This window comes from Pagrus major, chromosome 11 (assembly GCF_040436345.1).
Source record: "Pagrus major chromosome 11, Pma_NU_1.0".
NCBI lineage: Eukaryota > Metazoa > Chordata > Actinopteri > Spariformes > Sparidae > Pagrus > Pagrus major.
Window position 1 is genome coordinate 20,245,341 of NC_133225.1, and position 27,996 is coordinate 20,273,336.

At 39.6% G+C, this 27,996-nt stretch overlaps 1 protein-coding gene across 1 annotated transcript; it reads left to right on the top strand.

Moving 5' to 3' along the window:
- Nucleotides 1–27,992, top strand: armc9 (armadillo repeat containing 9). Its single transcript, XM_073476538.1, has 26 exons — nucleotides 1–121; nucleotides 524–687; nucleotides 877–1,002; nucleotides 1,492–1,662; nucleotides 1,982–2,137; nucleotides 2,256–2,348; nucleotides 3,537–3,561; nucleotides 4,314–4,471; nucleotides 4,814–4,912; nucleotides 5,592–5,627; nucleotides 8,085–8,119; nucleotides 8,200–8,311; nucleotides 8,601–8,693; nucleotides 11,422–11,512; nucleotides 12,102–12,225; nucleotides 12,793–12,932; nucleotides 14,117–14,193; nucleotides 14,743–14,817; nucleotides 15,185–15,275; nucleotides 15,600–15,652; nucleotides 16,134–16,232; nucleotides 16,850–16,965; nucleotides 17,834–18,003; nucleotides 18,568–18,673; nucleotides 22,188–22,378; nucleotides 26,782–27,992. The coding sequence occupies exons 2-26, from the start codon at nucleotides 613–615 to the stop codon at nucleotides 26,802–26,804; spliced, it is 2,535 nt and encodes an 844-aa protein (XP_073332639.1). The 5' UTR covers nucleotides 1–121; nucleotides 524–612; the 3' UTR covers nucleotides 26,805–27,992.
- The last annotated feature ends 4 nt before the right edge of the window (nucleotides 27,993–27,996 follow it).

Consider the following 27,996-nt stretch of genomic DNA (forward strand, 5'->3'; position numbering starts at 1 on the left):
TGTCAGCGCAAGTGAAGCCTATAAGCCCAGCCGAAAATGGATTATATAAGTTTTTGTTGCGGATGAATACGTTGAAAGCGTTACGAGCACGTATTTACCCACTAAATGATGTGCGAATAAGGTGAGAATTATGCTTATATCCTCTCTTAACGTCAGATAACGCTGTCTGATTAGCTTGTCAGCTATCCGCTACTGCTAGCTTCCCACATTTTTGCATGAGTTGATGTTGTCGATTGTTGGAGATATGTTAAAATTCAAAACCAAAAGCGATCTCATCTGATCACGCTGTGGTTTAAAATGCCAGTAAAATGAGATGTTTATGTTATTTGGTGATGAATATTACTATTATTTGCATTAAAACCTCTGCATTTCAGTTTTACCTGAATATTAGACTCTGAAACACAACGACTGTGACTGCTTATTGAACCTCATTAAAACGAAAGCCATTTGTAATAAAGATATTCGAGTACTACACTTTCTAATGTGACTATTTATAGTGCCATATACTGTCCCATCCTTGCAGGCTGTGCAGAATGCCTGCTGGATATACAGACGCTATTTAATGAATACAGAAGTCTGTCAGTAGGTGTTTTAAAGGTTTTAGGCACTCACATGAGCTCCAGGGAGGCAGCCAAGATGGGGGACATCTTGGCAACTGAAGCCGATCTTCTTGGGATGATCAAGGAGGTAACAAATAAAAATTTTGAGCATGCAAACAGAGCAATATGCAGATCAGAATTAGCACAAACACTTCAGTTAAGAGATTTGTCAAGACAAGAGACATACAGGTTGTTTAACTTGGATGATTAAGTCAGAGCTTCATTCTGCATTGGTTAAGGTGGACTTAACGCCGCTTGTCTTTTATGTCTTTTGCAGTACCTTAAGTTTGAGGATTTTGAAGAGACTGTTAACAGTTTTGATAAGGAATGCAAAAACAAAGGCAAGCTTGTCTCAAAGCCTCAAGGAAGTACGCTCAGAGACTCAAAGACTCGTGTCATTCAGGTAATTGATACAGTTCTTAAAATCTGATGTTTCTGCACGTTTGTTGATTATTTGTGGTGGTGACATCTGGGGATGGGCAGGGAGAGAGGTGAAAAGTGAAATGTATTTGACCAAACATTGCTAATTATTACCATGCAGTTGTTGCAACCTGAGGAATATTGGCCTATGCTTTTAGTATTCGTATTTGCTATATAATGAAACTATGGTGTGGTCCATAAGGGACTGACTTGGCTGTTCCAGTTGAGAGTCAAGATTGGCAAATTCGCATGTTTTAAAGCATATTTTTTTCTAAATTCAGGCTTAGCTAGTTATATGTATTATTGATCCTATCTTTTAACTTTCTTAAAGTCTTTTTCAAGTCCTGTCTGTGTTACTGTGTATTAGTCATCATTGTGTGATATGTAAAAAATTGTTCTTGCTGGTAGATGACCTCTTTCCAGAGTTCTTGTTTTCCTCCAACTCACTCGTCTTTAACTCTGACTTTTCTAGAAAGACCTCCTCAGCTCTTTTGATGATGGAGACCACAAAGTGTTCTTTGAACTGTGGACAGAAAATATTCCTGCAGAGGTCAAAAACATGGGCACTGAGGCCCAGAGCCTGGAGTTCTACCTTCACATCCACTTCACCATCTACCCACTGAGGAGGCACCCTGGTAGACATGTATGTGGATCCATTTTTTTTTGTTTGTTTTTACTTTTTTTTTTTAGATTATCTCCAACAAAATCCAACTATGTCTTCAAACCATTCTGTTACACATAGCTGAATATCATTATGTGCTATTCTTGAAAATGTCCACTAAGTTGTGCTACAGGCTTTTTCTCAGTGTAAAGTAAAGTTAATCAGTTTTCAGTGGTGGTAGAAGGCTAAAGACACACTTATATAATTGAACCGAATGTGTGCAAGCAATAGTGTTTTTAACTGAAATTTTGTCATTGACTTGTCATGGATTTTTCCCTGGAAAACCTGAATCTGTCTTTAGGACCGAGCTGAGTTTGAGGAGAGGATTTCCCACTTTAAGCAGTACCTGGAGACTCGGGGAGCAGCACTGAGCCAGACCACAACGTTTCTGCCTTACTATGCCTTGCCTTTTGTTCCCAACCCCACTATCCACCCATCCTTCAAAGATCTTTTCCAGGTGCTCAGCTAATTACAGAACATTACCTTATTGGTTATTATGCACCATTATTACACAGCCCCACCTTCAGATTGAACATGGACCATATTTTCTTCCAAACTACGACATGTATGTTTAGGATTCCTGGATACCGCAGTTGAGGGATAAGCTGGAGCAGTTTCTGTCAGTGACACTGAAGCCATCCAACACCCCAAGGCTGCTGAATTTATACGTATCCTTTATTGTGACTTGTTCACATGTAATTTTGCTGTTCTCAGTGATGTGATATGAAAAGCAAATCTAACAGGTTTTTATGCAAATCTAACAGTGCCAAAACAAATGACACACAGCTTAATAGTTGTAGTGGAAATATAACTTTCATCTACTTTTATCTATGGAATGCTGAATTCAGCTTCTTCTACAGTTCTACAAAACTGCATTACATTAACTAAAAGTTGTGTAGACTCATCAAAGGAGACACATGTTACCAGGAATTGGCTTTAAAATAATAAATCAACTAGTTAGGAAAAACACAACTAAATCTAGAGGGGGACAACTGAGGGGTCTAACAAAGGCCAAGTACAAAGTGATTTCTATTCTGTCTTCTGGCTGAGCTGCACACTGAAATCTCAAAGAGAAAGCCTTTCTGTAGGTGACTAAAGAATTCATTAGCAGTCAGACTGTTGCCCAGACCTGGTCGTTTCATATCCTGCAAACAAATCCTGTCTGATTTGCATTTATAAATGGTTGTGTTTGAATATGCCGGGACCCTATCTGATACTAACTCACCCTAACTCCTTCAGAGTTGAAGGGTAAGTGAAGGATAACAAGTATTGTTGCTTTTACTGGAAACCCACTGGATTGACTATCCTCATTGCACATTCAAGAAACTAAACCTGTCCCTGCTGGCCAACGATCAAAGCGTACAGACCAACATCATCCCAAGGGCTGACCAGAGGAAATCTGCCTATAAAACATAAAGGAGCGAGGTTAACTAACATATGTAATCTTTCAATGTGCAAACACTTCAGTGGGCAGTACTTTTGGCAGCTAATACAACAAACATAAAAATACATGGAAATGTACTATTGGTGGAGTGGCCGGGCCACGTATGTATGTAAACGCACTGAATGAGAACTATGTTTGCTCACGCAAGGGTTTTATGAAATACGTCTGTCCCTCCCTTTAAAACAAACTAGTATTGATCCTATACTAACGCATATATCTCATCAGACAATGAAAAGGATTATCCTTGGTTTCTGTGACAAATTTGCCTGCTCCAAGCAGGATGTAGAAGATACTCTGTGTTTGTCTTATGTCATGGATGAGAGCATTGGATAAAGAAAAGAAATACATTAAAAATGTGTTATTGAGTGTTCAATTGAGTGCCAGTGTGTATTCTTTAACATGTGTCATGCAGAAGGAGGGAGGAAGGAGTACTAAAGGTAAATATCCCTTTTAAATAATCAACCTTTCGCAGATTCCAATCTGTCCATTTGTCAAATTATGCCTATCATGTGAAAATATAACTGCAGACTGCCTGTGTGACAACTTGTGCTGGTCAGTGTCAGTTACTCAATGGTTTCTCGGTGAGGTGCTTGATGTTTGGCTTTCATTTCTCTTGTATCCATTTTTAGAAAGAAATAAAAGCTTCCCACCTGCTGAAATCTTCAGGCACCACACCTGCTTACTGCTTAACAGTGGTGGAAAAATATCTAGATGAAGGTTTCAAAGCAAGTGACAATGTCTTATTATTACACAACTTTGGTCATATGGATCACCAAAGTCATTGGTGTCACTCGTCTTTCCAGTTTGTTGACTCATTTTACTGAAGCAAAACTGTTAATGTCTTGTGAGTACGCAACTGCTTGTCATAAATACAGGAACAGAAGCTATAATGGGAAGCTTTGTCAAATAAATAATGTCATTGCTGCAATCATTAATAAGCATGCCTGGAAATAAAGGTTAATAATCACTCAGTGTTCCGTTAAAATTTGAATCAACATGTGAATCATTGACTTGCAGACTTAATGTGAAAAAATATCTTTCAAAATAATTATAAACATCCATCCATTTATGTATCTATTTCAATATTCTAAATATAACATATTACGTAATTATATATTATATATGTTCCACAGAGAATGTCACCCATTATATGAATGTTGTATATGTGTGTGTTTGTGTGACTTCACAGAGGTCATACAGCAGTTACAGCTCCAGCTGGTCGAGTCAGACCGGCGCATCGCCAGCTTTGTGCGGAAGTTCAGCAAGATGAAGGCCGACTACCAAAGCCTGATTGGAATCACTGCTGAGCTGGTCGATTCATTGGAGGCCACCGTCAGCGGAAAAATGGTAGGTAGGCTTGATTGTGGTGCAGACAAACAACGACATTCTAACACACAGGTTAAAGGTACACACTACATAGGGGTAACACACAGAAAGAGACGCACACACGCCAACACAAGTGACCTGATGAGTGGTTTAGTTAGGGTGTTACTCGCATATGCAAAGTTCAAACACTTAAAATAACAAAAACCCTTTTTATAAACACTGAATTGAATGAACCTCTAAACTTCTAATACAGACTGAAGTATTTTTAGTATGTTATTAGGAGACAAAAAGGCTTCCTTGCTCCTCTGTCCTACACACACACACAGTATCTGAAAGCTCAGGGGACCTGTGGTGTTTTTGCAGATCTCCCCTGAGTACCTGCAGAGTGTTTTTGTTCGCCTGTTCAGCAGTCAGATGAGGCAGAGCGTTGTGCAGAGCACCGACTTCACCAGACCTGGCACTGTGAGTGACAGCACACAGACCTCTCTCTTCTCCCTTTTTCTCCTTCACACCTAACTGGTAGAGCAATGACAAAACACGAGCCCTCCGGTCAAGCATGGAAAAATGACAAGTGTTGGGACTGTTGATAGAAGCCACAGTCTATATATTACACGCGATTTTTAAAAGATGTTTGCAAAGGGAGGCGACATGGCACGGTCAGCTTAAAGCCCTGTAGTAATCCTGTATGACATATTCTGGAAAGTGGTGACTTGATCCTGGTGTTCCTTAAATACACATACAGTATTTACAGTTAGCCTTATTGAAAAGTTAAATACACAGGACACAACTCTGAGAGCAGGAAATGACAAGTTTCAAACCCCGTTCACAGTGGCTCACTCAATCTGAAATTAATCAACCACTTTTGAAATGTAACTTTAATTATATCGAATAGAATAAAAATTATGATTATGATTATGATTGAAACTTTTCATATTGTTCTTGCCACTGTTTGATAGCCATTACAGTGGGACTAAACAGAAACTGTCCACACTCAAAACCTCGACAATCACGCTCACTGTTAGTGGCCTTCATTGTGGCATTGAACTCTGCTTTGTGAAATTTTGTTTCCCTCTGTTTTGAACTGATCAGCTTCTTTCTGTGTGTTTGTGTTTTTGCGTGTGTGATGCTTTTGTCCACAAAGGGCTATTACTCTATGAGTCCCTATGATGATGGCTATGTAAGTTTCCTATGTTTTCATCTTTACTTCCTGTCATCGCTCAGGTGCCCACTTCTCATCCTGCTTGTGCCTCGCCGTGTCTCCTCTTCCTCCTCCACCCCTTCACCATGCCTTTATGTCTGCCTCCCTCTCCTTTACTACACCCTGTCTTCTTATTCAGCCTATGTTCCCTGCCATTTTCCTGTGGTTCCTACTAGATTGTCCTACTTTGAAGGGATGATGCCCTCATTTGTTGTGAAAAAAAAGACCTCTTTTGTTAGGCCACTTGTTTAGCCAAACAAGAGCATCTCTTTCAGGGCGTACCTCATGATTAAATGTATTTGTTCTGAAAGACCGCAAGCATTGTTCCTCCTCTTAAACACTCCTTATTAGCGATCTGTCTTTTTTTCTTTTTCTTTTTTTTTTTTAAAGTAAACGCTGTCAGTTTCAGCTTTCTCCCCTTACTGTTTGTTTAATGGTACAGTTTTTGAAAGACAAGACTCCGTGACGGGACAAGAATGGTCAACACAAAGCGCTTAGATCTAAAAGCACTCCTCTCACGCTCAGGTTGTCAAACAGGGTAGGTTAAATTACAGTGCTTTGAAAAGAGGCAACCAGAATGGTTTATATAATGTGATGGTTTCATTAATAGCAGGCACTCAAGTCAAACGCATATCATATTAAAAAATAATGCCAATTTAGATCACTTCCATGCTAGTATCTTTCTTTAATTGTTCACCTTAATGCACACACACTGGCTTGCCTCGTCTTTCTGTTTCTCTCTCCTAGTATGTGTCTGCTCTGTTGACTTTCTTTGTCAGCAGTATATTGTATAAAGTTGCCCAAAAAACACACCTCGCGTATTGGATGTTTTCATCTGTCTGATTCCATTTTCACAACAGAAAGTGATCTGCATGAGGAGGAAGCTTCTTGTTATGTATGTGGCCTATCAAAACAACCAACAACAAGCTTGTGTGCATCGACAACATTAGAGACCTCCATTAAATAGGGAGGTGAAGAGCGAGGGCCGATTGTCGACTAGTTAATCAGTCGCGGATGGCTGACAGATAAAAATAAAATTAAGGAAGAAAAATGCTAAAATGGGTCACCAAACATACTTGGACGGCCCACCCAAGTAAAGTCTATGTGTGGGAAACCATGCAGCTGGAGGACAACACTAAACATTCCTGATAATCTGATAAAATATTTCTCTCCGTATCTGAGACCTGAGATCATATTTTCCTTTATATAAACAAGCAACTGTCCTGCTTCCTGCAACATAAATCCATAATTGACCACAATTATCCAACCCTTTATGCTTTTAAAGATGGCACATACAGATTACTTTTTCCTACCCCCACTGTGGTTTAACTTGCTGCAGGGGGATTGTCTATGCAGAGCTGTCTGCATAGACAATAACCTCAACAATAGATGGCCTTCAGCTGTTGTCTCCTGGTCATAAAAGAGTAAATGGTGAGAAGACACACTAAAGGGGTGATAAAGGTATCTCTTATGTAAACTGTGCATTGTCAGAGTATTCAGGTCAAGCCTTTGCATTATGTAGCTGAAATCTGAGAGTAAATGTGCCCTTAAAATCAAAATTTGTATTAAAATTGTAACTTGGTGTAGTTTTTCCTCCTGCCATTGTTCCAGATAAATCATTAAGTTTGACCTCACTATTTGTCTGGGAGCCCCTGTGTCAAATATCTCAGGGAAACATGTCCCCTCGCCCTTCAGTGTTCTTCAGCGCAGCTGAAATGTTTAGAGAGAAGGGAATTTGGGAAGGAATCCAAGTATCACTGTTCTCCTCCACTTCCGAATGAACCTGCTGCACACCAAAGCAAAAATGTGGCCAAACCACCCGATACCACAGACAACACGCATCACTCCCCTGACCTTACACTGCTCCTGCTAGAGCTCGAACCACCCAGACTTCAGATTGGATTTCAAGGCTCAAAATCTCCTTTCAATAGTAGAAAACACTAATAATTAGTTTTTTCCTCCTTCCTCCACACCCCCACACCACCATCACAATGATATATTATTATATTACTCCAGTCACGGGCATCAATTTCCTTTTTTCTTTTGAAAACAACAAAATGCTAGCCTATAGTTCAAGCGCACTGAGGTATAACAAATGAAGGGATGGCTGTTTCACACTAACCTGCCCTCTCTGGTACTTTTTTAGTTGTTGTATTATCTTTGCCTACTTGACTGCACGGGCGGTATGCGCCAAACAGTACTGTTTGTCTGAGGAATCGGCATTTACCACAAGCATGATGTATGCATGTCCAACCAAGAACCACTAATGACTTATTTAGACAGTATCTAACCAGATAGTAAGAATGATAGAAGATGAACAGTTGCATGGGTGATGTTTTACACACTTTCAAGTAGGAATATGATAAATATAGTCTGAAACAATCAGATACTGTAATACACTCTGCTCCTTACTTCTTCAATGTATCTCTCTTCCAGGCCTCCTCGATGCTACGAGCATCCATTGCACCGCAGTAAGTCTTACATTTCCAAAGTTTTTCTGATAATATTTACAGTTTGATATGTGCCATTATAAAATGGCTAACATGTCCAGGAGACCCAAGGAGGTGCCAATGCTGCCCTCACTAGACTATGAAAAGCTGAAGAAAGACCTGGTTGAAGGCCCAGACAGATTGAGGTCCCTGCTACTTCAGGCAGTGTGCTGGGTGAGCATTTATATTATTGTATTAATAATTTGCTATTCTCCTTTTCCCCTGTCAGATTTGCATCTTGTAATATTTTCATGAGGATCACTACTGCACTTGTTCAGTCTTTAGCAAATGTGATATTTACGTATTTTGCCACATTTTTTTTATTCTTTGTTAATCTAGCAAATGTTTACTGTCTCAGCAAAGGCAGCTTTTAGTACAGCAGGTTGTGAGCATGAAAGAGAGGAAAGCACTGAACCTATTCACTTTGCATGTCTTGCTGTGTCTGTTTCTCACCTTTTTGTAGAGACTCACTCGCTCACTTCCTGGTGAACAGAGGGACACAGTGCTTCAGGCCTATATCAGTAACGATCTGCTGGAGCGCTACAGCACTAAACAGGTGGGACCAAAGCACTACAGCTTATATCGTAAATGTAATGTGGCATGTTTTAACACTGTAAGGCAATTAAAATGTCCGATTTCTCCCATAATGTTTACTGCTGTAAACTGAAATGACTGTGATTTTTTTTAAATCTCAACCCATATTTCATGCAACCCACCCGAGCCAAAAATAACTTCTTGACTATTGACCTCACTGGCTAATTAATCCCCAGGCTCCAATTCCAGGCAGGCCTGAGCTGGTGAACTGGCATCTTTGCTGGGTGAACACGGGTTGTTTGATTTAATGCTGCAAGGAGGGTGAAGAGCAAGACTGTAGAGACACTGGACATTTCAGATGTCATATGCTTCTGAGTTTGTTTGTTTTTTTTGTTTGTTTGTTTGCTTTGCATCCCCTCTGGATGACACGGACAAGCTCTTTCCATTAATTAGAAAATCTGTAAAAACAAAAACAGTCAACTAGAGGTACAGTATTTTTATTAAATAAATACCTCAAAATGATGATAGTTATCAGAGGTGAGCGATCCACAGTATTATTTCTGTAAGTTTGTAGTTTTATTTATTTTAACAGTTCCATTTTAATCCGACTGTGGAGACATCTTATGACATTTTCCCAGCCTCAGGCTTGCAGTCTCTTGAGCAATTTATTTAACAATAGATTTGACCAGGAAACACAGATTATATTCCAAATTTCAACCTCTCCAAAGGCTTTCAGAAGCCTGATTGCCACATTTCTTTCTTATGTGCTTTATTGTTTACTTTTTTTTTTTCTTCTTCTTTTTTCTTTTCTTTTCTTTTCTTTTCTTTTCTTTTCTTTTCTTTTCTTTTCTTGTCACATTCCCCTCACCTAGCCTTTAGTCATAGGGCGCCATGTTAAAGACAATCCCTTTACAGAGGAGTAAATGATCCTCACCTCACACCTGAGCTCTTTGTCTTTGTACTTACCACGGTGCTCCAAGCCACCTCTAAATGACACCATTCACTATAGAGAGCCACAATAATAATGGAAGGGTGTCAGTTTCTTGTAATGAAATCACAAACATAAATGTTCTGTGTTTGACAATGCCCGAAAGCCTAAATGACATTACTGTAAGGAACAGACTGTCCATTTGGAGAAATTAGGTTCTCAGTGAGCTTGTGGCCCATGGCACTTCTCGCAACACTGATATCATTCCCCTTTCGGTTTGAGCACGCCTGTTCCTTCAATCTATGTGAAAGGGTTCTTCAGTACTTCAATGTAAACTTAACTTTAGAATATTCTGCCAATCGCACAAATTGCCATCATGCTGCCACCTCTGCCCTCAATAGACTTGAAGGAGCAGGTCTGCAGCAACTAATCATACTTAAAATAAAAATTGAAGACAAGGTTTGGTATTTGAAGCTTTCAGTGGAAGCAGTTGTGAAACTCTGAAAACAGTATTGGGTGACAAATTAAATGATACTGATCATAAATCAGACTACAGGATGGTAAGAAGCAAGAGATAGATCAAAGGTACTGCAAAAATAAATTGACTTGTACAGTTCAAGCAAACTCGGTTTACAACACTATAGACTAAATGTTATATTAGACACATTGTGCTTCATGTCAGGAAGAAACAGAGGTTGATTAGTAAAGCACATTAAATCAACTTAGGAAGTAGAGCAACGTAATTCATCTAGTAAACATACACAAAAAATACACAAGAGTAAAAGTAAAAAATAATAGATGCAGAGCAGTTAGTCCAACAGTAATTTAAGTTACTTAGAATGTTGTATAAGCAACACATTAGACTCAGACAGTTTATATAGTGGCAGTAAATAGATCATAGAGAATAATGATGAGAGAAGAAAAGATGACTGTAAATATTTGCTTGGTCACAAGCTAATATTGACAGCTGTTAGAAACAGAACACCCAACTGAAACCATTTGTTGACAGACAGTGAGTATTGGCGACAGGTGCCTGTATAAAAAAAAAAGAGGACTGAATATAGGATCTGAGGTGTGTTAACAAAAAAAACTCAAACAGCTCTAGGCTACGTATCATGACGATGTTTAAGTAGAGCCATTCTATCAAAGCTTTTGAAATTTACATGGGGAAGTTTTTGCAGAAAAAGTACAAACTGTGTGAGGTCACTAGAGGTAAAATCTTAATGTAGCATGGTTCTAAGTGCTATATCATCAGTAACTGGGCTTGTTTCAGTTTCTTGAAGACGTTTCACTTCTCATCCAAGAGGCTTCTTCAGTTAATGTAGCATGCTTCATTCAAAGTTTTATCTTTTTATTTATTTTCCTGTAAAATGAGACAAATTTCTAACAAAGGCACAATAGGGGCACTGCTGGATGTTCATAAAATACCATTGCAGTCTAACGCAGTGGTTAGACAATTTCTATGTTTGCTGTATAAAAAACTTTTGCTCCAGACCAAAATAGATAAGATGTCCCTCTATTGATTCCCCATAGGAGAAATTCAATAAGCTACAGTATAGGTTGCTTACCTGTTAACATACAGTGTGTAATTCCAGCTTCAGTGTTCAAACTTTTATGGAAAAAGAAACCAAATGCATTGCAAGCTATGGGTAAGTCAGGATACCTGGGAGATAAGATCTCAGAGGAGTCATTGGCATTTATTGCCAACCCTTTAAAGGCCTTTCATAAGCTATGCTAACTATGTGCAAATTCTGAGTAAAATGTGACTAAATGTATCTGAAAGCACCAAATATTAAACTACCCTTCATTTGTGTTTTCATAGAAGACCGTGCTTCATTTAATAAGATCGAAGAACGAGATTGTCCGCCAGTACGTGGCTCGTCTCATCAATGCATTCGCTTCCCTTGCAGAGGGTAAGTGCTCAGTGGCCATTACATCTGGTCAAGCATCATTATTTCTTTGTAGCATGAGTTATTGTCTGACTGGATGCATTTGTAGACATAGATTCATGGAGGGCCTTTTATCATAACTTTCCATTCAGGTTTGAAACCGCTAATGATCCTCTGCAGCAGAATGCCAGTAACCATGGAGGACATTTTGTTTAGACAAATATAATTTATGCTGACCTAATCTACTTTCTTTTATATAGTAAGTGGTTGTGGTGAGATTGTTTTGTTGGGGTGTAATTAGTTGTAAGTGGGAGCTTGAACTCTTCTTGGAGCTAGTAACAAATATGTGTTGAGATGGTAGAAATATTCAATCATCAGGTTTCCCTAACATTTGCGAGTCAGCTTTGCTTTTGTTAAGGAGAATAGTATTGTTCTCACGAGTGTTCACAGTTGTTAAAGCAAATCTATGGCTTTTTATTGTTGAAGCCATTATTTGTAAGTTTTTAAAAACAGGTTTATTTTTTATAGAAGATGACATTGCTAATGAAGCTGTAAAGTATCAGTAAAGCCTATTTCTTGTCTTTCAATGTAACGTTTGTGTTAATGTTTCCAGGTCGGGTTTACCTCTCCCAGATCCCTATTCTTCTCAAACTTCTGACAGAGGCACTCAGGATGGAGGACAAAGACTCCCTGGCTAGAGAAAATGTGCTTGTGGCCCTGCAGAAACTCAGCCTCAGGTAATTTTTTAAATGGAGCAGCAAAGGAGGACTTACACAACAGAACAATAAGAGAAGGTTATGGTAATGGTTAAGGTTATTGTGATTTTACAACACCAGGGTAGTAAAACGAAACTTGAGTTTAAGGCCCTTTATGTTACATAAGAGTTTGCAAGTTGGCATGAATGTAACTTATTTTTTTCAAGTCTCACTCAAACTAGATTTAAATACGATATATCGATTGATATTGATTGAGTTTGAAAACCACATAGAGCAGTCAATCAGGAAACAGATATTCTTGTTTTCCCATATGTCAATATGGCAGCAATTTAGTGTAGAAACAAATCCTTTGACCTTTAACTTGTAGATGGCCTGTAATCATAGTAAATCTACATTGACATGGACAAAGGAACCTGAGGAACAGATTATTGAAAGGTAAAGGAAGGAAAATTTACATCTGAAAGTCTGCATGTAAGAAATGTAATGCCTTTTAGTGTTTATGTCAACCATAATCCCTGGTTGATTTCCTGATATTTAAATTGAAGTGTCTTTTAATCCATTAATCTATTTACCTTCATGTCTTGGTAGGAGGAGCCAGCAGACAGCCATGATAGCAGACGATCTGATTGGCTGGCTGGTGGATGAGCTGCAGGATTCCGACTGCCTGAGTGACTGCACCCTGCAGTACTCTGCAGCTCTGCTCATGAACCTGTGTCTACGAACAAAAGGTAAAGGCAAGGCACAGGTCGATAAAGAGCAGAGACCCAGTTGAATGATTGTAGAATAACCCTACCCTTTTGAGATTTGGCCAAACAGTATCCTCATCAGACACTTTGCTTATACATTTGAGTAGATCATGTCCAAAATATCATACCGGAATGAAATTGTGGAGGTGGATATCAGTGAGATGCGCTGCTGACAATGCCAATCTCCAGTCCTTTTGTTTCGATTTCACTGGAATTGCTTGTTTGAATTGCTGCTTGTACTTTGACCAGCTCATTCTCACTTCCTGTCGGAAGCTGGATTGCATTAGAAATGTCAAACTTAGCTAACTGATAGCTAAATTTGAATATTGACCAATTCCTAATTTAAGCCAAGACACAGTGAGATGCAGATTATTGTGTTTTAACACAAATCTATACAAATTTTGAAACAACATTGAATTAAGTTGCACTACTCTTCTCTAATATACCATGCTTTATTCCCAGATGGTTTTCAAGCCTGATGAAGGCAATAAGCTGAAAGCATTTGTGAATAAGGCCTAGAGTACTGAAGAGGAGTTGTGAAACTTGTTCAATTTTGACACACCTACATTTAAGCAAAAAAAAAATCCCACAATAGTAGTCCAGTGTACTACGATACTATCAAGCGTTTATTGAAGCGTAACAGAGAAAAATATGGAGGAAAAGTTGAGCTTATTAATATTCCATGACGTCACTGTAAATCAATTTGGTCTCTTTGAAAGCTACATTGAGTCGGTGTCTAACTTTGTTTTTGATGAATGACCTTATTATGGGCTGTGTGAAGTCCATTATTGTGAAAACACACTGTTGTCCGATGCATTCTCCTTTTTAATTATTTCCTCTTGCATCATATCTAGAGTGCATCTTTACCCATGTGACACGTCACAATCCATGAACAAAGATACTCTCTCTCTCTCTTTCTCAGTACATAATTCTTCCCCAAGTTGCCTGGGGCCTCCTTTTTATAGAACAGTCCAGTGAAATACAGCACTTTGTTTGATTTGTTAGTGGTTTTATTATTTTACACATGGAGACAGATGAAATGATAAAAATGTTGAGGGTTATCCTTTCTTAAAACGAATAAAAATAGTCGCACTGTAGGTTGAACTGAAGCATGTGTGTATGTTTGCGTGTCTGTGTATTTTCATTTGATGGCTGTCTCTGTACAGGAAAAAGGAAGTGTGCAGAGAACGCCAAGCATGTGCTAAAGGTTCTAACAGACCTCCTCGGACATGAGAACCATGAGGTGATACACATATCTGTCAACACACATATGTTACATGCGCAGCATGTAATGCCCACACACAACACATTCATAGAGGTCGAAAAACATGGATGCAGCATACATAACTTAATAACACAAGCAGTATAGGGACATAATCACACAATCAAAAAACAACAAGACTGCGCCTTAAAAGAGTTCATGTTGATCAGTTGAACAAAAATGTCAGTGCCACTGTAACCCAGCAGCAGACACATCCAGGCTTGTCATAAGGTTTATGATGCCTTCCAGGGTGTCGGGAAGTCTTGATAAAAATGAGCTATGGCTTTTCGGAAACTCTATAAAGCATAAACATGAGTAGCATCATTCAATTTTAAGAAAGGCTGTCAGCAACATCTATATGTTCATCTATAAAAAAATATATTGGCATTCTGAGCCATCTGTGTAAGCATTCATTTGTCCTTGCCATCAATGTTTCCTTTGCTGTTGCATGCTCATACAAGCTGTTGCCAATTGAGATCATAACGATAGGGGTTGAGTCCTTGTGTGTTTGTGTCTCTTTGCTTTCCTCAGATTCGACCATATGTAAATGGAGCCCTGTACAGTATCCTGTGTATTCCCTCTGTGAGACAGGAAGCCAAAGAGATGGTGAGATAGCAGAAATGTCTTACAGGAAACAGACGCAGTTTGTGTTTTTGCTCAGCAATTGTCTCTTGATGTCACCACACAGCTAGTGTTTGGAAGGGAAACAACAGGTGTTCACAGTCATATGACACAGTTACTGTACCGAGAGACTGGTGAGGTGTTTGGTTGTGTGGACATCTATATATCTAATGGAGTATAGATGTGACTGGGTTCATCCCGTCCAACAAATATCAAATATATTAGTAGATGCCTCAGACATCAGTATCATTATTAACTGCAAAAGGTTATAATCAACGCACTCGTAATGCTTTTTGAGCAAGTAGAGCTTGTTATGTGTTAACAAGTTATGTGTTTCTCCTCACGTGTGCAGAGTGTAGAGGAGATTCTCCGCTGCTACAGCAAGGAGGAGAACCCAGACCTCAACAGACAGTTTGAGTTCATCATTAAACTGCTGAACTCAGGTTAGTGATGCCAAATTTATTGTAACAATAGATATTTTTAGTTTATGATTGTGTAATTATACAGCATGTACTGTTCATATATGTACATTGAAGAATAAAATACTGTCTAACAATTTAAAGTGAAATTGTGCTAATGTAGCATTTTGGGCAGCTGCTGTTACTGACAGTAGTAGTGTTTGCTCCTTTTTATATTTCATAATTTTAACTGTCTGTGCGTTTGGAATTATACTCCAAAGTGAAGCAGTAAGTGACCCCTACTGCTGTTGTGTTTTGGAAAGTGTTCTGACTTTTTTAATCCTTGTGCTGTGGCTGTGTTCCACCCAGCGGAAGAAGAGGGGCCAGAGTCAGACGACGAAGAAGAAGAGGACGACAATGATGTAAGTCTTCCCATCAACCCGCTATACAGTGATAAAGTAATGGTTTTCAGCATCATATTATGTAGCCATCTACACATTAATTTAACACAGCTATAGGAATATATCAACAAAAATAGCACAAAACTGAGGAATGGGTGAAAAATGAGGGTGAGAGGAAGCACGGTCACAAGAGATCACCTCATATTTGACACCTTTCCCAAACCTGTAGATGGCAATCTCAGCGTGACACAGATATTGTGTGTCTCCTACCTGTGTGTTTATGCATGTGCATATGTGTATAGAGGGGTTGATGGGCCTGGCAGATTGGATTCTTTGGGAAAGTGGGTTATCAAGATAAGGTACTGTATATAGTAGTATTTAAAGTGGCTTGAGTTCCCAAGGTGTGTGTGTGTTATGTTCCAGATGTTTTTTTAAAACACGTCTTATGTCCACTACAAATAATGTAATTTTTATGTAATTTACTATCATTGTCCTGTGACAGGAGGATTTAATGGAGACAGACCTTGATACAGAGGATCTCCTCCAACCACAGCCCAGAGAACTGTCTGGGGAGAGTCTGCTCACCACCGAGTACCTGGGAGTAAGAGCAAGACACACACACTACGCTCCTCACTGTGCTCAAGTTAAACATGTTGTGGCTTACCAGAAACATAGTTTTCTGGAAGTGTGCGGACAGCCCAGCTGCACATACACATATGTAGAGGTTTGGTGGATGTGTGTTCAACACAGTTCCCGAAATAATACCGGAGACAAGGAACTGATAATGTTTGTAATGCCATGTGAGCACACGAAAGAGGAGGCAAGGGCTCAATGGCTACAGAGGCAACAGCATATATCTTTTCCAATAAAAGTGGTCATGTTAAAGAAGCACACAAGCAGGACCTCACGTAAAAGAAGGCTGTTCCAGTAATTAGTATCTAACCAGTTTGACATTGATCTTGACATTGGTAGTGTACGTGGGGCACTGGCACCATACCAGCCTTTACTCTGGCAGACAAAATTGGCATGAAAATAAGTCCTTTTTGACCCAGAGGTTTCTATTTCTATTCTTTTATTCACAGTCTATGGGTGCATTTCAGGCTTTGTTCCTGCATGCCATCATCACTGCAGTCTGTCTGTCTGCTGTTTTGAAGTGCCAACAAGTTCACAAATTAACACAGATGTATAAAATGTGTATAAATTCGCTTGATTCTCCAGATTATGACCAACATGGCAAAAGCGAAGAGGAAGTCAACACCTCTGACACAACCAAGTGCCGACGAACCCCTACAACGGCCGGTCACACCAAGTTCTCATCGTAATGTCAACGCAGTGTAAGTTACACGTAGACAATGCCAGACAGTCCAACATGGATATCAGTGATAGGCTGACACAGTAATTCATGGTGTCTTTGAGTGTCAGAGTGACAGGAAGTGTGCATGATAAGGTTTAGTTTCTTGCTCAAGGGTATTTTAGTTGTACATTGTTTAGGTACAGTTGATATTAATTTCCAAATCAGGGGAATACTACACTTAGATACAGACATCTGAGGTCTGGCCTTTTTCCCTAACGGCGGACCAGTTTACAACAGCACAGATAGCTTGCAGTTTGACCTATAGGTCATTGTGAAAGTGATAGGGCTGTCCCTTTTGTTCAACCGCACGTTTATACAGCATTAAAACTAGCACAGTAGGTCAAAAAAGAATGGTTTCAGATACATTTAGCTATTAATCATCTGAAAGCTTGGCTGAATTGCTCATGTAAATGAATGAGTCAGCCGGTGGAGACTGGAACTGGAACCACTTTGTACTGAAAGGAAGTTCATTGTCAATGTAAAGTGTAAGCTATACTGCAGGGATAAAAGAGAGAGTATTATTTTAAAGTAATGGATATGACAGCTATGAGGGATCGGTCTCCTACACATGACCTGGCCCCAGAGATAAGGGAGCATTAATTCACATTAACTATTTGATACACTGGTTTTATAACTTACTAACTAGAACCTATGGTAGTGATCATCTTCATTTAGACATTAGGTCAGAGTGTTGTACAGCCATGAAACAGTAGCACAGATGAACACCAGTAAAACCATTCACATGAAGGTTTTATGATGTGCTATAAAATAATTTAGCCAAAATGAACGTCCTGATGCAAGTTCTTACAAAACCTGGGCATTATTGTTTGTGTTTGTTTTATGTGTAGGGATTACAGATCCAGCAGTCAAGGGGATGAAGGTAGCATGGACAGGGAATACCCTCTGAGCAGACAAAAGAGTGAGCAAGGAAGTCTGCCTCCTTCCCGACACAACTCTCGACCTCCTACACGCTCTGGAAGTCGCCCCAGCACTGCTGACTCCCTACGTCACAGCATTGGTGGGTAGATGTGATTAGCCTTCCAAATGTAATTTATCAATACATAAATACATTAGCTGTCGAATTTCCATAAAAGTAAAATAATACATCTTTGAGCATGTCAGAATGCTGTGGCCGTTCATCAGATGTTTGCAGTCAGTTTACTCACACTTAATATACTTTGTGCGTACTCAAAATCAGCTGCATATTTGTAAGACAGTTTCATTTCCCTTCCACCTGCTGATCATTACTTGGTTTGTATGAAATTCATCTGATGTGATGCCCAGTGTCCACTAGGCGTGGAAGCTCCTGCTTCTTCCTCAGAAAGCACCGTCTCAGCAAAATTGACACCAAATGGCAAATGACCTATAATAGCTTTCCATAAAACCAGTGTCAGCGTGGCTTCAGGTTGTGCTCATGTGTTCAGTAGTGACCATAAATGTGTAACAATACTTTTACTGTTTTATTTAAGTGTTGAGATGGTTTAAATTTGAAAGCCAGACAGTTACAATTACACTTCCAAAAGTAGTGTGACGAAGTTTAATACTTCCTTTATCTCTGTTACCTACAAACACACACTCTCAGACTCAGAGTGTGGCCGGCTGTCCCAGGAGTCAGAGTTGGATGGGCCTCATGAAGGGCGAGCCAGAAAAGGACTTTCCCAGGAGGAACGCAATGGACACTCTGCCAGGTACCTGACACACAAATGTTAACCGCATATACACGCACATGAACCGAGACTCTGTGTGTTTTCATGAATGTTGCTGCAATATCAAGGCTGATTAACTTGTTTATTGATTAACTCGGCAAGGTACTGTATTTGTTTGTATTGATTTAGAGATGTTGATTTCAAGGTGTACTGTGTATGAAAACTGATGGTTATCATACCATGTACACTTTTGCTCAAATTCTACGGTATAAATGTGTAAAAAAAAAGTTTATATCAGGTTTCATATCTGTCAAGACATAACATTTAGTGTAATTATGATTAATGATTAATTCCTTCAAGGGTCATTGTAACTGATAATTATGACAATAATTGTACTATATAGATTTATACAGATACCGTGAAACTGCAGCATTTTCTTGGATGGTTATTGTACTGTCAAAAAATACATACCTTTACAAACCTAGAAACACATCTCTGAAACACAAATATCTACAGTATATCCCATGGTAAACAAAAATTAAAAATTCAAGCTTAGTTGAAAAATACAATTGCTTGCTGTAACGTAGGCAATTTCCCCTCAGGGATCAATAAAATATTTCTGATTAGTTGAAGGGCCAGTCAGTGGCATAGTGAAATTTCTGCCTATTTTGAAGACTGTCCATAGAAACATTGGCATAGACCAGATCCTGGTGATCACTGTCGGACGACAGCTGGAGGGAGAGCTGGATGTAGTTGGTGAGGGCAGCTTGCTTGATCAGGCTTGTGTGATCTGCTTTCCCACAATTGTGACAGCCAACATTCATGAACTTCAACTTGACATGTTAAAGTTTAGCATCATATACATTTCAGTTCAACAATAGAGTTTGTGCCCTGGCTACGTCCTGATAACACATAACATGAAATAAAATATACATTTATGAAAGTACTCCAGCAGGAGCAGCATGCTTCAACTGGTATTGAGGAGGAGAGGCTGATTTTGACCGCAGGCTGGTTCACCTCCAGAAAGAAGGTGGATGATGAGTTACGATACATTGGCCATATATAGCTCCTCCTGAAAGGCGCCTGTTGTAATTGCAAATTTTCAGTTCATTGCTCAACAGAAGTGAGTGGGCAGGCCTATAAATGATAGGAGGGTGAGGCCTGTGAGAAATCAAACCTTGCCATTCCTATGCAGCACCATATTTTTCCTCTTTCTGCTACAAATGCACCGAAAAGACAGCAATAAAGCAATAAAACTGCAATTTTTCAGCCTCTTTGGTGGCAACTACATCTCATAAAAGGCAGTGAACCGAGGTAAGGCTGTCAGAGTATGATGCAAATAAAAAAAAACGGTTTAAGTCAGCTGAGGTAAAGCTCTGAGATGTGTGTCAGTGTATTTGTGTGTCTGTGAGAGATTTGGCAGGAGTGTTGATCTACACCGATCGGTGACTCAGCACTGCCAAGCTGGTCTTTGAGACTGTGACATGCGTTTAAACGAGCAGTGCCCACAAAGAGACCCATTCAATCAAACCTCCCCTGCCTCTCCTCTCCTTTAAATCCCAGAGGAACTTGACTCCTGAATCCCGCCAAGAGTAATGAGTCCCAGGAAACCGCCTCAGTTATCCCAGCTCCCTTCTCCCAGGAACGTAAAACACCTCTAGAAAAACCTGAGACCTGAGCCACAAGGCGAAGCTCTTGATTTACTGGTCCATCTATGTTCCAACCCTCGCCTATGGCCACGAGCTGTGGGTAGTGACCGAAAGAACAAGATCGCGGATACAAGCGTCTGAAATGAGTTTCGTCCGTAAGGTGGCTGGGCTCAGCCTTAGGGATAGGGTGAGGAGCCCAGACATCCGGAGGGAGCTCGGAGTAGAGCCGCTGCTCCTTTGCGTAGAGAGGAGCCAGTTGAGGTGGTTCGGGCATCTGATCAGGATGCCTCCTGGGCGCCTCCCCATGGAGGTTTTCCGGGCACGTCCAACTGGGAGGAGACCCCGGGGCAGACCCAGAACCCGCTGGAGAGATTACATATCTCATCTGGCCTGGGAACGCCTCAGGATCCTCCCGGAGGAGCTGGAAAGTGTCGCTGGGGAGAAGGAGGTCTGGAGCTCCCTACTGGGCCTGCTGCCACCGCGACCCGACCCCGGACAAAGCAGAAGATGATGATGATGATGAATGATGAAGATGATAATAGGGCCTTTTTACATTCCATATTTTACAAGCCAATGTGAATTATGAACTGTAAATACAGACTAGCATTAGATCCTAATGTGCATAATACAGTTTACTAGAATAAGAACAGTTTCATGGATTATTTCACAGTAAGATGGATACTACTGAAGCGTTCGCATCCTCTATTCAATCATCCCAAGATATGCTGGAGATCTTGTCCTATCAGACAGAAACGGAAGCCTGGTGTTTAAAAAATAATATGGCAAAGTATATAAAAGAAAGAGGGGACATTACATCATCATTCCAGCATTCTTGGTGCCAAATTTTGACAAGCAGGCTAAAACCCAAAATAGCCACATCGTATGACGAAGAAATTAAACTACAAAATAAAAGAACACACGACAGAGAACAGACTAATGACTGATATTTCCAAATGGGCACTTAAGTTAATTTGCTGTTGGTCTCCAAATAGTAACCAAACATTATTATCGGCATACCTTACAGGGCTCAACGTGAGTCTAATTAAAATGCTTACCATGGTAAATATAAAAAAGTTGCAACTGAGATCTATTGACACTATTACAATATCTGTATTCTTCATTACCGTTTTGAAATCTGATGTTGTAATGTCCCTTCCTTCTTTTATAGGTTCTTGGAATCACTAAGATAGAAACAAAAGACTCGGGAAACATAAGATCATAAGATCTATTTTTATTATTCAGAAATATGTAGCCTGATCCTTAAAACTGAAGACACGCTGCCTCTCATTTAAAAAAAAGAAACGAAAAAGAAACAAAAAGAAGAAAAAAAAGAATTGTAGTTCGTGCAAAGTCAGCAGCTTTAGGTGTATGGTGTGGGTGACTCTACTGATAGCTGTCCCTGCTGGGTATCTTGGAAGTATCGATAAAATACTCTGGCATGCTATCACAAGAAATGAAGGCTATCGACTGAAACAAGTGAAATGGGTGCTATCGAGTGTCAAGGTTGTTCAAGGTTGATGTTGTGCCCAAGACAGCCATGATTTCTGTGAAACCTTCTATGAAAGGAGATCTGTTCCTGGCTATAGTGTCTCACAGCAACTGAGCAGCTTGTCAGACCTCTCTGAATGATCCTTCTAACCATAAGCAAGTGAGAGATGAGAGTAGCTGTAATAAAAAGCAAATAAAAAATGAATCAATCAAGGAACGTTTCCGTCTTATCTCAAAAGGCTGGCTTGGTCAATGAAGCCTTAATATAAATTATGTAGATGTTCCACACCCTGTTTAACTCTTAGCTTGTCATGTTTTGTCTTGCATATTATATTTTGAGATCTCTCATAATCAGTGTGTTCATTATGATTAGTGATGTAGTGATTTTTCTTCGTTCTTCTTCTTTTCCTGTCATTCAGTGGTGATTACATCCCTGAATTTGCAAGCCTGCCCAAGATTCCCCGTACACCTGACACAGCAGCCAGCCAGAACAGTGATCACCGGGGTCGAGGCCTCACTCTGGCACCCCAGTTTTCCCAGTCTGAACCACAGCAGAGCAGCCGGCCAGGCTCTGCCAGCTCCACCGGAGGAGGGGGACGACAAAGTGGAAGTAAGCATATGGCTTGGAGTATGGCAACGTTATGTTTTGTGATACTGTATCAATTCTCAAAAACATTGCAACGATTTTTAATTAATAGTTTATGTGCTTGATTGTGGCAGTTACTGTTTCAATATATTTTCTTAATTTGCTTACTTAAAGAGTCCTGCAAGCAGATTTATATATTTATTTATTTTTATTTTTATTCAATATATTTTCGGGTTGTCCGTCCCTCCGTCCCATTCTTGTAAGCGTTACATCTCAAGAATGCCTGGATGGAATTTCTTCAAATTTGGCACAGACATCCTCTTAAACTCAAGAATGAAAACTGATTAGATTTTGGTGGTCAAAGGTCAAGGTCACTGTAATCTCATAAAACACATTTTTGGCATTTACGCAACAATTCATGTGATAATTGTCACAAAATTTTACACAAATCTGATTTCTTTGTCTAATTCTAATGGTCTAATCTGATAAAATGACGAAGTTATGACATTTTATATCCAAAAGGTCAAAGATCAACTTCTCTGTGACATCGTAATATTCTGTGAAAAATGTTCTGGCCATTATTCAATGCATTTGCTCAAGAACAGCAACTTGAATGGTGCGCGGAGGAATACAAACACGAGGCAATAATTCTATTTTTTACCGATACAGGCAATTCTTTTGCTCAGATTGCACACACGTAGTGTTTTGATGTAAGATGTTACAGGGACTGTGATTAATACAAATGCAGATCCCACTGTTCTGACTGCATATTAAAGTAAACTTTTTTCACATGACAGTTAGTTCTTTACACTGTGACAGTGTCCTGAAATGAGATTTAAAAATTAGCTTTTTGTGTAAACTGTTTCTTTTTTCAGTTTGCATTTTCAACATGTCCACCATTAGTAGGTGTGGGCATTCTGGGTATAATATTGCTTGAGAGAATAGGAAATTGTATATTATTCTGCAAATATTTTGATATAATATATCTGGAAATGTAATTGCAAACTACCCACAGAAAATTACCACAAAGAAATTAATCCAGGAACTTCACATACCTGTTAAATTGTGTGTACTTTATACATCATGCTCGTTATACAACCATATGTGTTGAAGGGGTAGCTACCTCAGTAGAAATGGTATGATTGTAAGGTAAATGATAAGTCTCTACGGGTTGACAAACTTGTATCATAAATTCACTCAGTAGCAGCCATCAGATGATACAAAATGTAGTCATTGAACAATAACAGATGCCCTGTTACGTTATCCAGTAGCAGTTAAGAAATGCATGTAAATTACAGGACCGGGTTAGGCTGTTATCTGCCTGTACAACTCATCCATGCAGGTAGTGCATCATAAAACTGTCAGTGCTGGTAATGTTTATGTCAGCAATTTTGCATTTACAGTCAAGAGTTTATTTTCATGACATCATCCCGTTCTTCTTTCCCTCTCTGTTTTTCATGTGTTTATCAGATAAATGTCATTTTCCAGCTCCTTACAAACAGGTCTTACCAGAATTGTCCCCTCTAGTTGTTGTAGAAACAAAAAGCGGGCCTACAATAACATGCAGCAAGACAAAGGTGGAATTTTAGCTTACAATGACCATGATCATGATGATCATGCTCCAGTTTCCCTTGAGCTTACGTCTTGAGTTACACAGTCAGAGTTCGGTGGTTATAACTGGAATTCTGTAACAGAATCTGCCATTACTTTGTTTAAAACCTCTTGCATAACAGTTGATGACACTCCATTATCAGTTGACAAAAAGTAGTTTAGACACTTCAGACTCAAATGGATTCATTCACAAGTTTTTTGTAAATCATTTGAAGTTGAGATTTCGGACTTCCCCGTCATATTTTAAACATTGTTTTTTTAAATCTGTTGAGCCCTCCTTGTTTTCTTTGACCTACTCCTTTACAATCCTTGAAAACTGATTGAGAAATTCTGACCAATTGCATTGCATTTTCTTCTGGCTTTCTCCTCTTTCACTAATGGCAAAAGTGACGCAAAGACGGACCTTTACCGCAGCGTTCACAAGCACAAGCTTCAGATGGAGGAGTGGAAAGTTTTGTGTTGGGCAAGCAGTTGTCTGATATGATTATAGCATATGTAATTAATTATGGGAGTGTGTGTGTGTGTGTGTGTGTGTGTGTGTGTGTGTGTGTGTGTGTGTATATATATATACACACTTTCTGCAAACAAAAATAAATAAATGAACAACCATTACAAAACAAAATACAAAATACAAAAACCATCATAATCCCAGAGTGAATTTTAAAGCCCTCCTGCATTTCTGTACCTTGTGAAAATCATGTTTTTGTACATTTTTCTAAACCATCCTTGAATCTAAGGAAACCATATAATAATAATAATTGGTGGTTTTATTCATCTGAACTTGTATAGCAAACATACAGGAGTAAGAAAATTACACTTTTGTTGGCAGTACATACTGTATATGGTACATAAGTAGGACATTACTCTTTTTAGGCTACTGAAATTAGTTTTAAGACGCACTAAAAAAAATCTTTGCAAGCAGGCTTTTATTAAAAAAAAAATAGTTGGCCAACAGTGATGTAGTCCCCCAGCCCCTCCCTACCGCCGTCACATCTTAAACATACAAGTTGAGTCACCACAGGGAAGATGGCCTGATCAGTTGCTCTGGTGCTCTCAGCTGGGTGATAACATCTCTCTATGCTCTCATGCATCTTAATTGCATTTGATGAGCATTCACCTCCGGCTCTTACACGGCGTACCCTTACTATAAAGCCTATAAAAGGGCCTAATGGTCAGTCCAAGCCACCACATCCTCCTGTGTGTGTGCGTGTTGTACTATTGAGGTCTGGCAAGTGTCAGGCCTCTATTGACTCATGAGCCAGTCACTTAATCGCAGCTCCGCTTAAAGCGCAATAAGCAGGCGCACATGGCAAATAAAATAAGTGCACTTTTACTGTGAGCATCTTTTGCTTTTACTGGTTTGTTCACTGCAAGCTCTTTTTTTTCTTGCGCTTCTATCTTTTCATTTTTTTTCCCTTTGAATGCAGCTTCTGCTGACTGTCAAGCGTTATTATGCCTAATATTTGCTGCTTGGTGGAGTCTGGCTGTAAGGAAGGAACGCTAACCACACGCTGAGACAGGATCCCCTTCAGGCTCACTTTTGGTAAACACATCCGTTGTGAGTGACAGAGACGCTGCTTTGGCTGAGGAAAGACAGAGGAGCTGTTTTTGTAGCTGACCACCCACTCAGCCCGCACAAACAAGGAGGGGAGCCGCCGCTGCCTCGCCATGTCGAGAGGATGGAAAAAAACTGCAATATCCTAGCCGAGTCGATGTTGACAGGGCTGGCTTCACGTGATGAGAGATCCCCATTATGTTGCCATGCAGCTAGAGAAAGTGGAGGAAGTGCAGCAATTTCTTTTCTTTTTTTTCTCACAAATAGGAAGGAAAGAATGTAACAGAACCATCATCCTTACCTTTGTAGAAGTAGGTACTTTGATTTTAAGTTTTATCAAGATGATTACATATTTTAACCTTCATTTTTCTTGGTTAAAGTTGAACGAGCACACATTACCAACATGCCTCAGCTTAAGTTAAGACATGTTCAGATATTCGGACATCCAAAACGGGGGTAACATCTTTTTTAGTAGTTTGGGGGAAACGTCCCTGCCACAGTTGAACTAAAAGAAACCAAAAGAAAGTGAAAAACGGTGGTTTTACAGTCTAATTAAGTCTGCTTGTAATGGTTGGCTGCCATAATTTAAATTATAGCAGCCAACCATTGCAACTTCACATCAATGTTTAAATGTCACCGTGCAGAAAGAATCGTGTCGATTTTGGTGTGAGAAGGCTGCTTCACATTCCTGTGCTGGGGTGGGAGTTTCTCTGTTTTTAGATTTCTGTTTAACATGTACATGTGCAAGCGGCTTGTTAGAACTAGTTTGGAGGCCTATCCGGGTCCAACTACTTTTCAAAAAAGGAATTAGGCCCTGTCAAATTAGCCAGCTGACATATTTTCTGTAACTCCGTGTTGATGTGTGGAAGCGCACTGAGCAAAAAACAAACTGGTTTGCGGCTGCAGATTATTAAAAATGGTGGCTGAAAAAATGTGCGAGTATTCGATTTATCAGTATTGTTCGGGCTGCAAACCCTGCCCCCAAAGTTGGTGTACTTTTGGAAAGTACAACCCCCCAAGTAGGGACATTTTGTCAATGTTCAATGGTAGGAGACAAATTATGTCCAGCAGTTAAACTTTTGAAGTCAACAATTTTTTTCATGTTCAGAAATTCATGATTTTTAATTCGGGGAGATGAGTAAACGCAATTGAAAACATGTCAGGATGAAATCTTAATTTTGTTTTTTGTTTTTTTTACTATCTTCTCTCCTTCACCCCACATCCCTCCTTCCTCCTCTCCCTCTTCTCTCTCCCCCATCAGGCAGCCAGTCCAAGAGGAGGTGAAGAGGGGGCTGTCACCATGGAGTAGCGCTATCTCCCCGGGAGCATCAGGCTTCCTGTAACATCATCCCCCCAGGTTGTGATCAGGGTCAGGGCAACAGAGATGGTCGAGGATCAGCGGCAGGAGGAGGAGGAGGCGGGGGCTTGAACAATGTGAAGGATTGTGGCGCTGCATCCCCCCCCCCCTTTCTGCTTCTGCACAGACTTCTTCTGTAACATGATATGAGGTCGGACAATAATCACAACCCCCAGGTGATAGTTTCAGGCACACCTCAATATGCGCAACATCCTGCAGCAATGATAAAATACATGTATAACAAGAAATTGGGAAGTATAGCTCCAAGTTTGGGCAGTACAAGAGAAAATGTTTGATCACCCTTTTCTATCTGTCGACCGGTGCTGAGTGGTTTTCTGACATAAGCACATTCCTTTCCATTTTCTTCAGATTTCCTTCACATCAGCAGAGATTAACAAAACGTCCCAAAGACGCCTGTTTTTGTTGATGAATCCTGAACTGTTCAGATATAAGCACAGTATGGTTTAACTTGTTTTACTAACATGTAAACTGTAGAGAAAACAGACATGACTAGAGATAAAATATTCTTCTGTTCATCTTCATCTTTGTGTAACTATCACAAAGTTTAGTTCATTCAGTGTCAGGCAATGCAATGTTTTTCTGTCTTTGAATTGATTGTACAGATATTTAAAAAGAATAGAGAGACAAAGGCTTATCTGCAAAGTTCTGATATTGATTCTACAAATCTATAATCTTCTGGATTTTACGTTGTACTGTGTATATAGATTTTTGACCCGGGTGGAAAATATCCGTCCACATAAATAAATTATTCTACCAACTTTACTTCAAATCTTCTATCGGAGTAGCTGCTCTTGTTTAACCTATGCTCCAGGAAATGTTTACAGGGAAGACACAGGTTTTGACCTGAGTTGTCAGGTTAGTGCATGTTTTTAAAACAGCTTTTTGCTGTTAATATACGCTACCATCCATACGACTTGAATTTGTGTGAATGTCTTAAATCCAGCATTTTTTCATTGTACATTTGCACTGTTTTCCAGGTGTCCTGATGTGCAGAATATCATGTGTGCTGTGTTTTTTCAATTCAAATTCAATTTGATAGCAATTGATTTTGATACTTTTTAAGTGGTTTTAAATAAATGTGTAACATATCTGGACTTT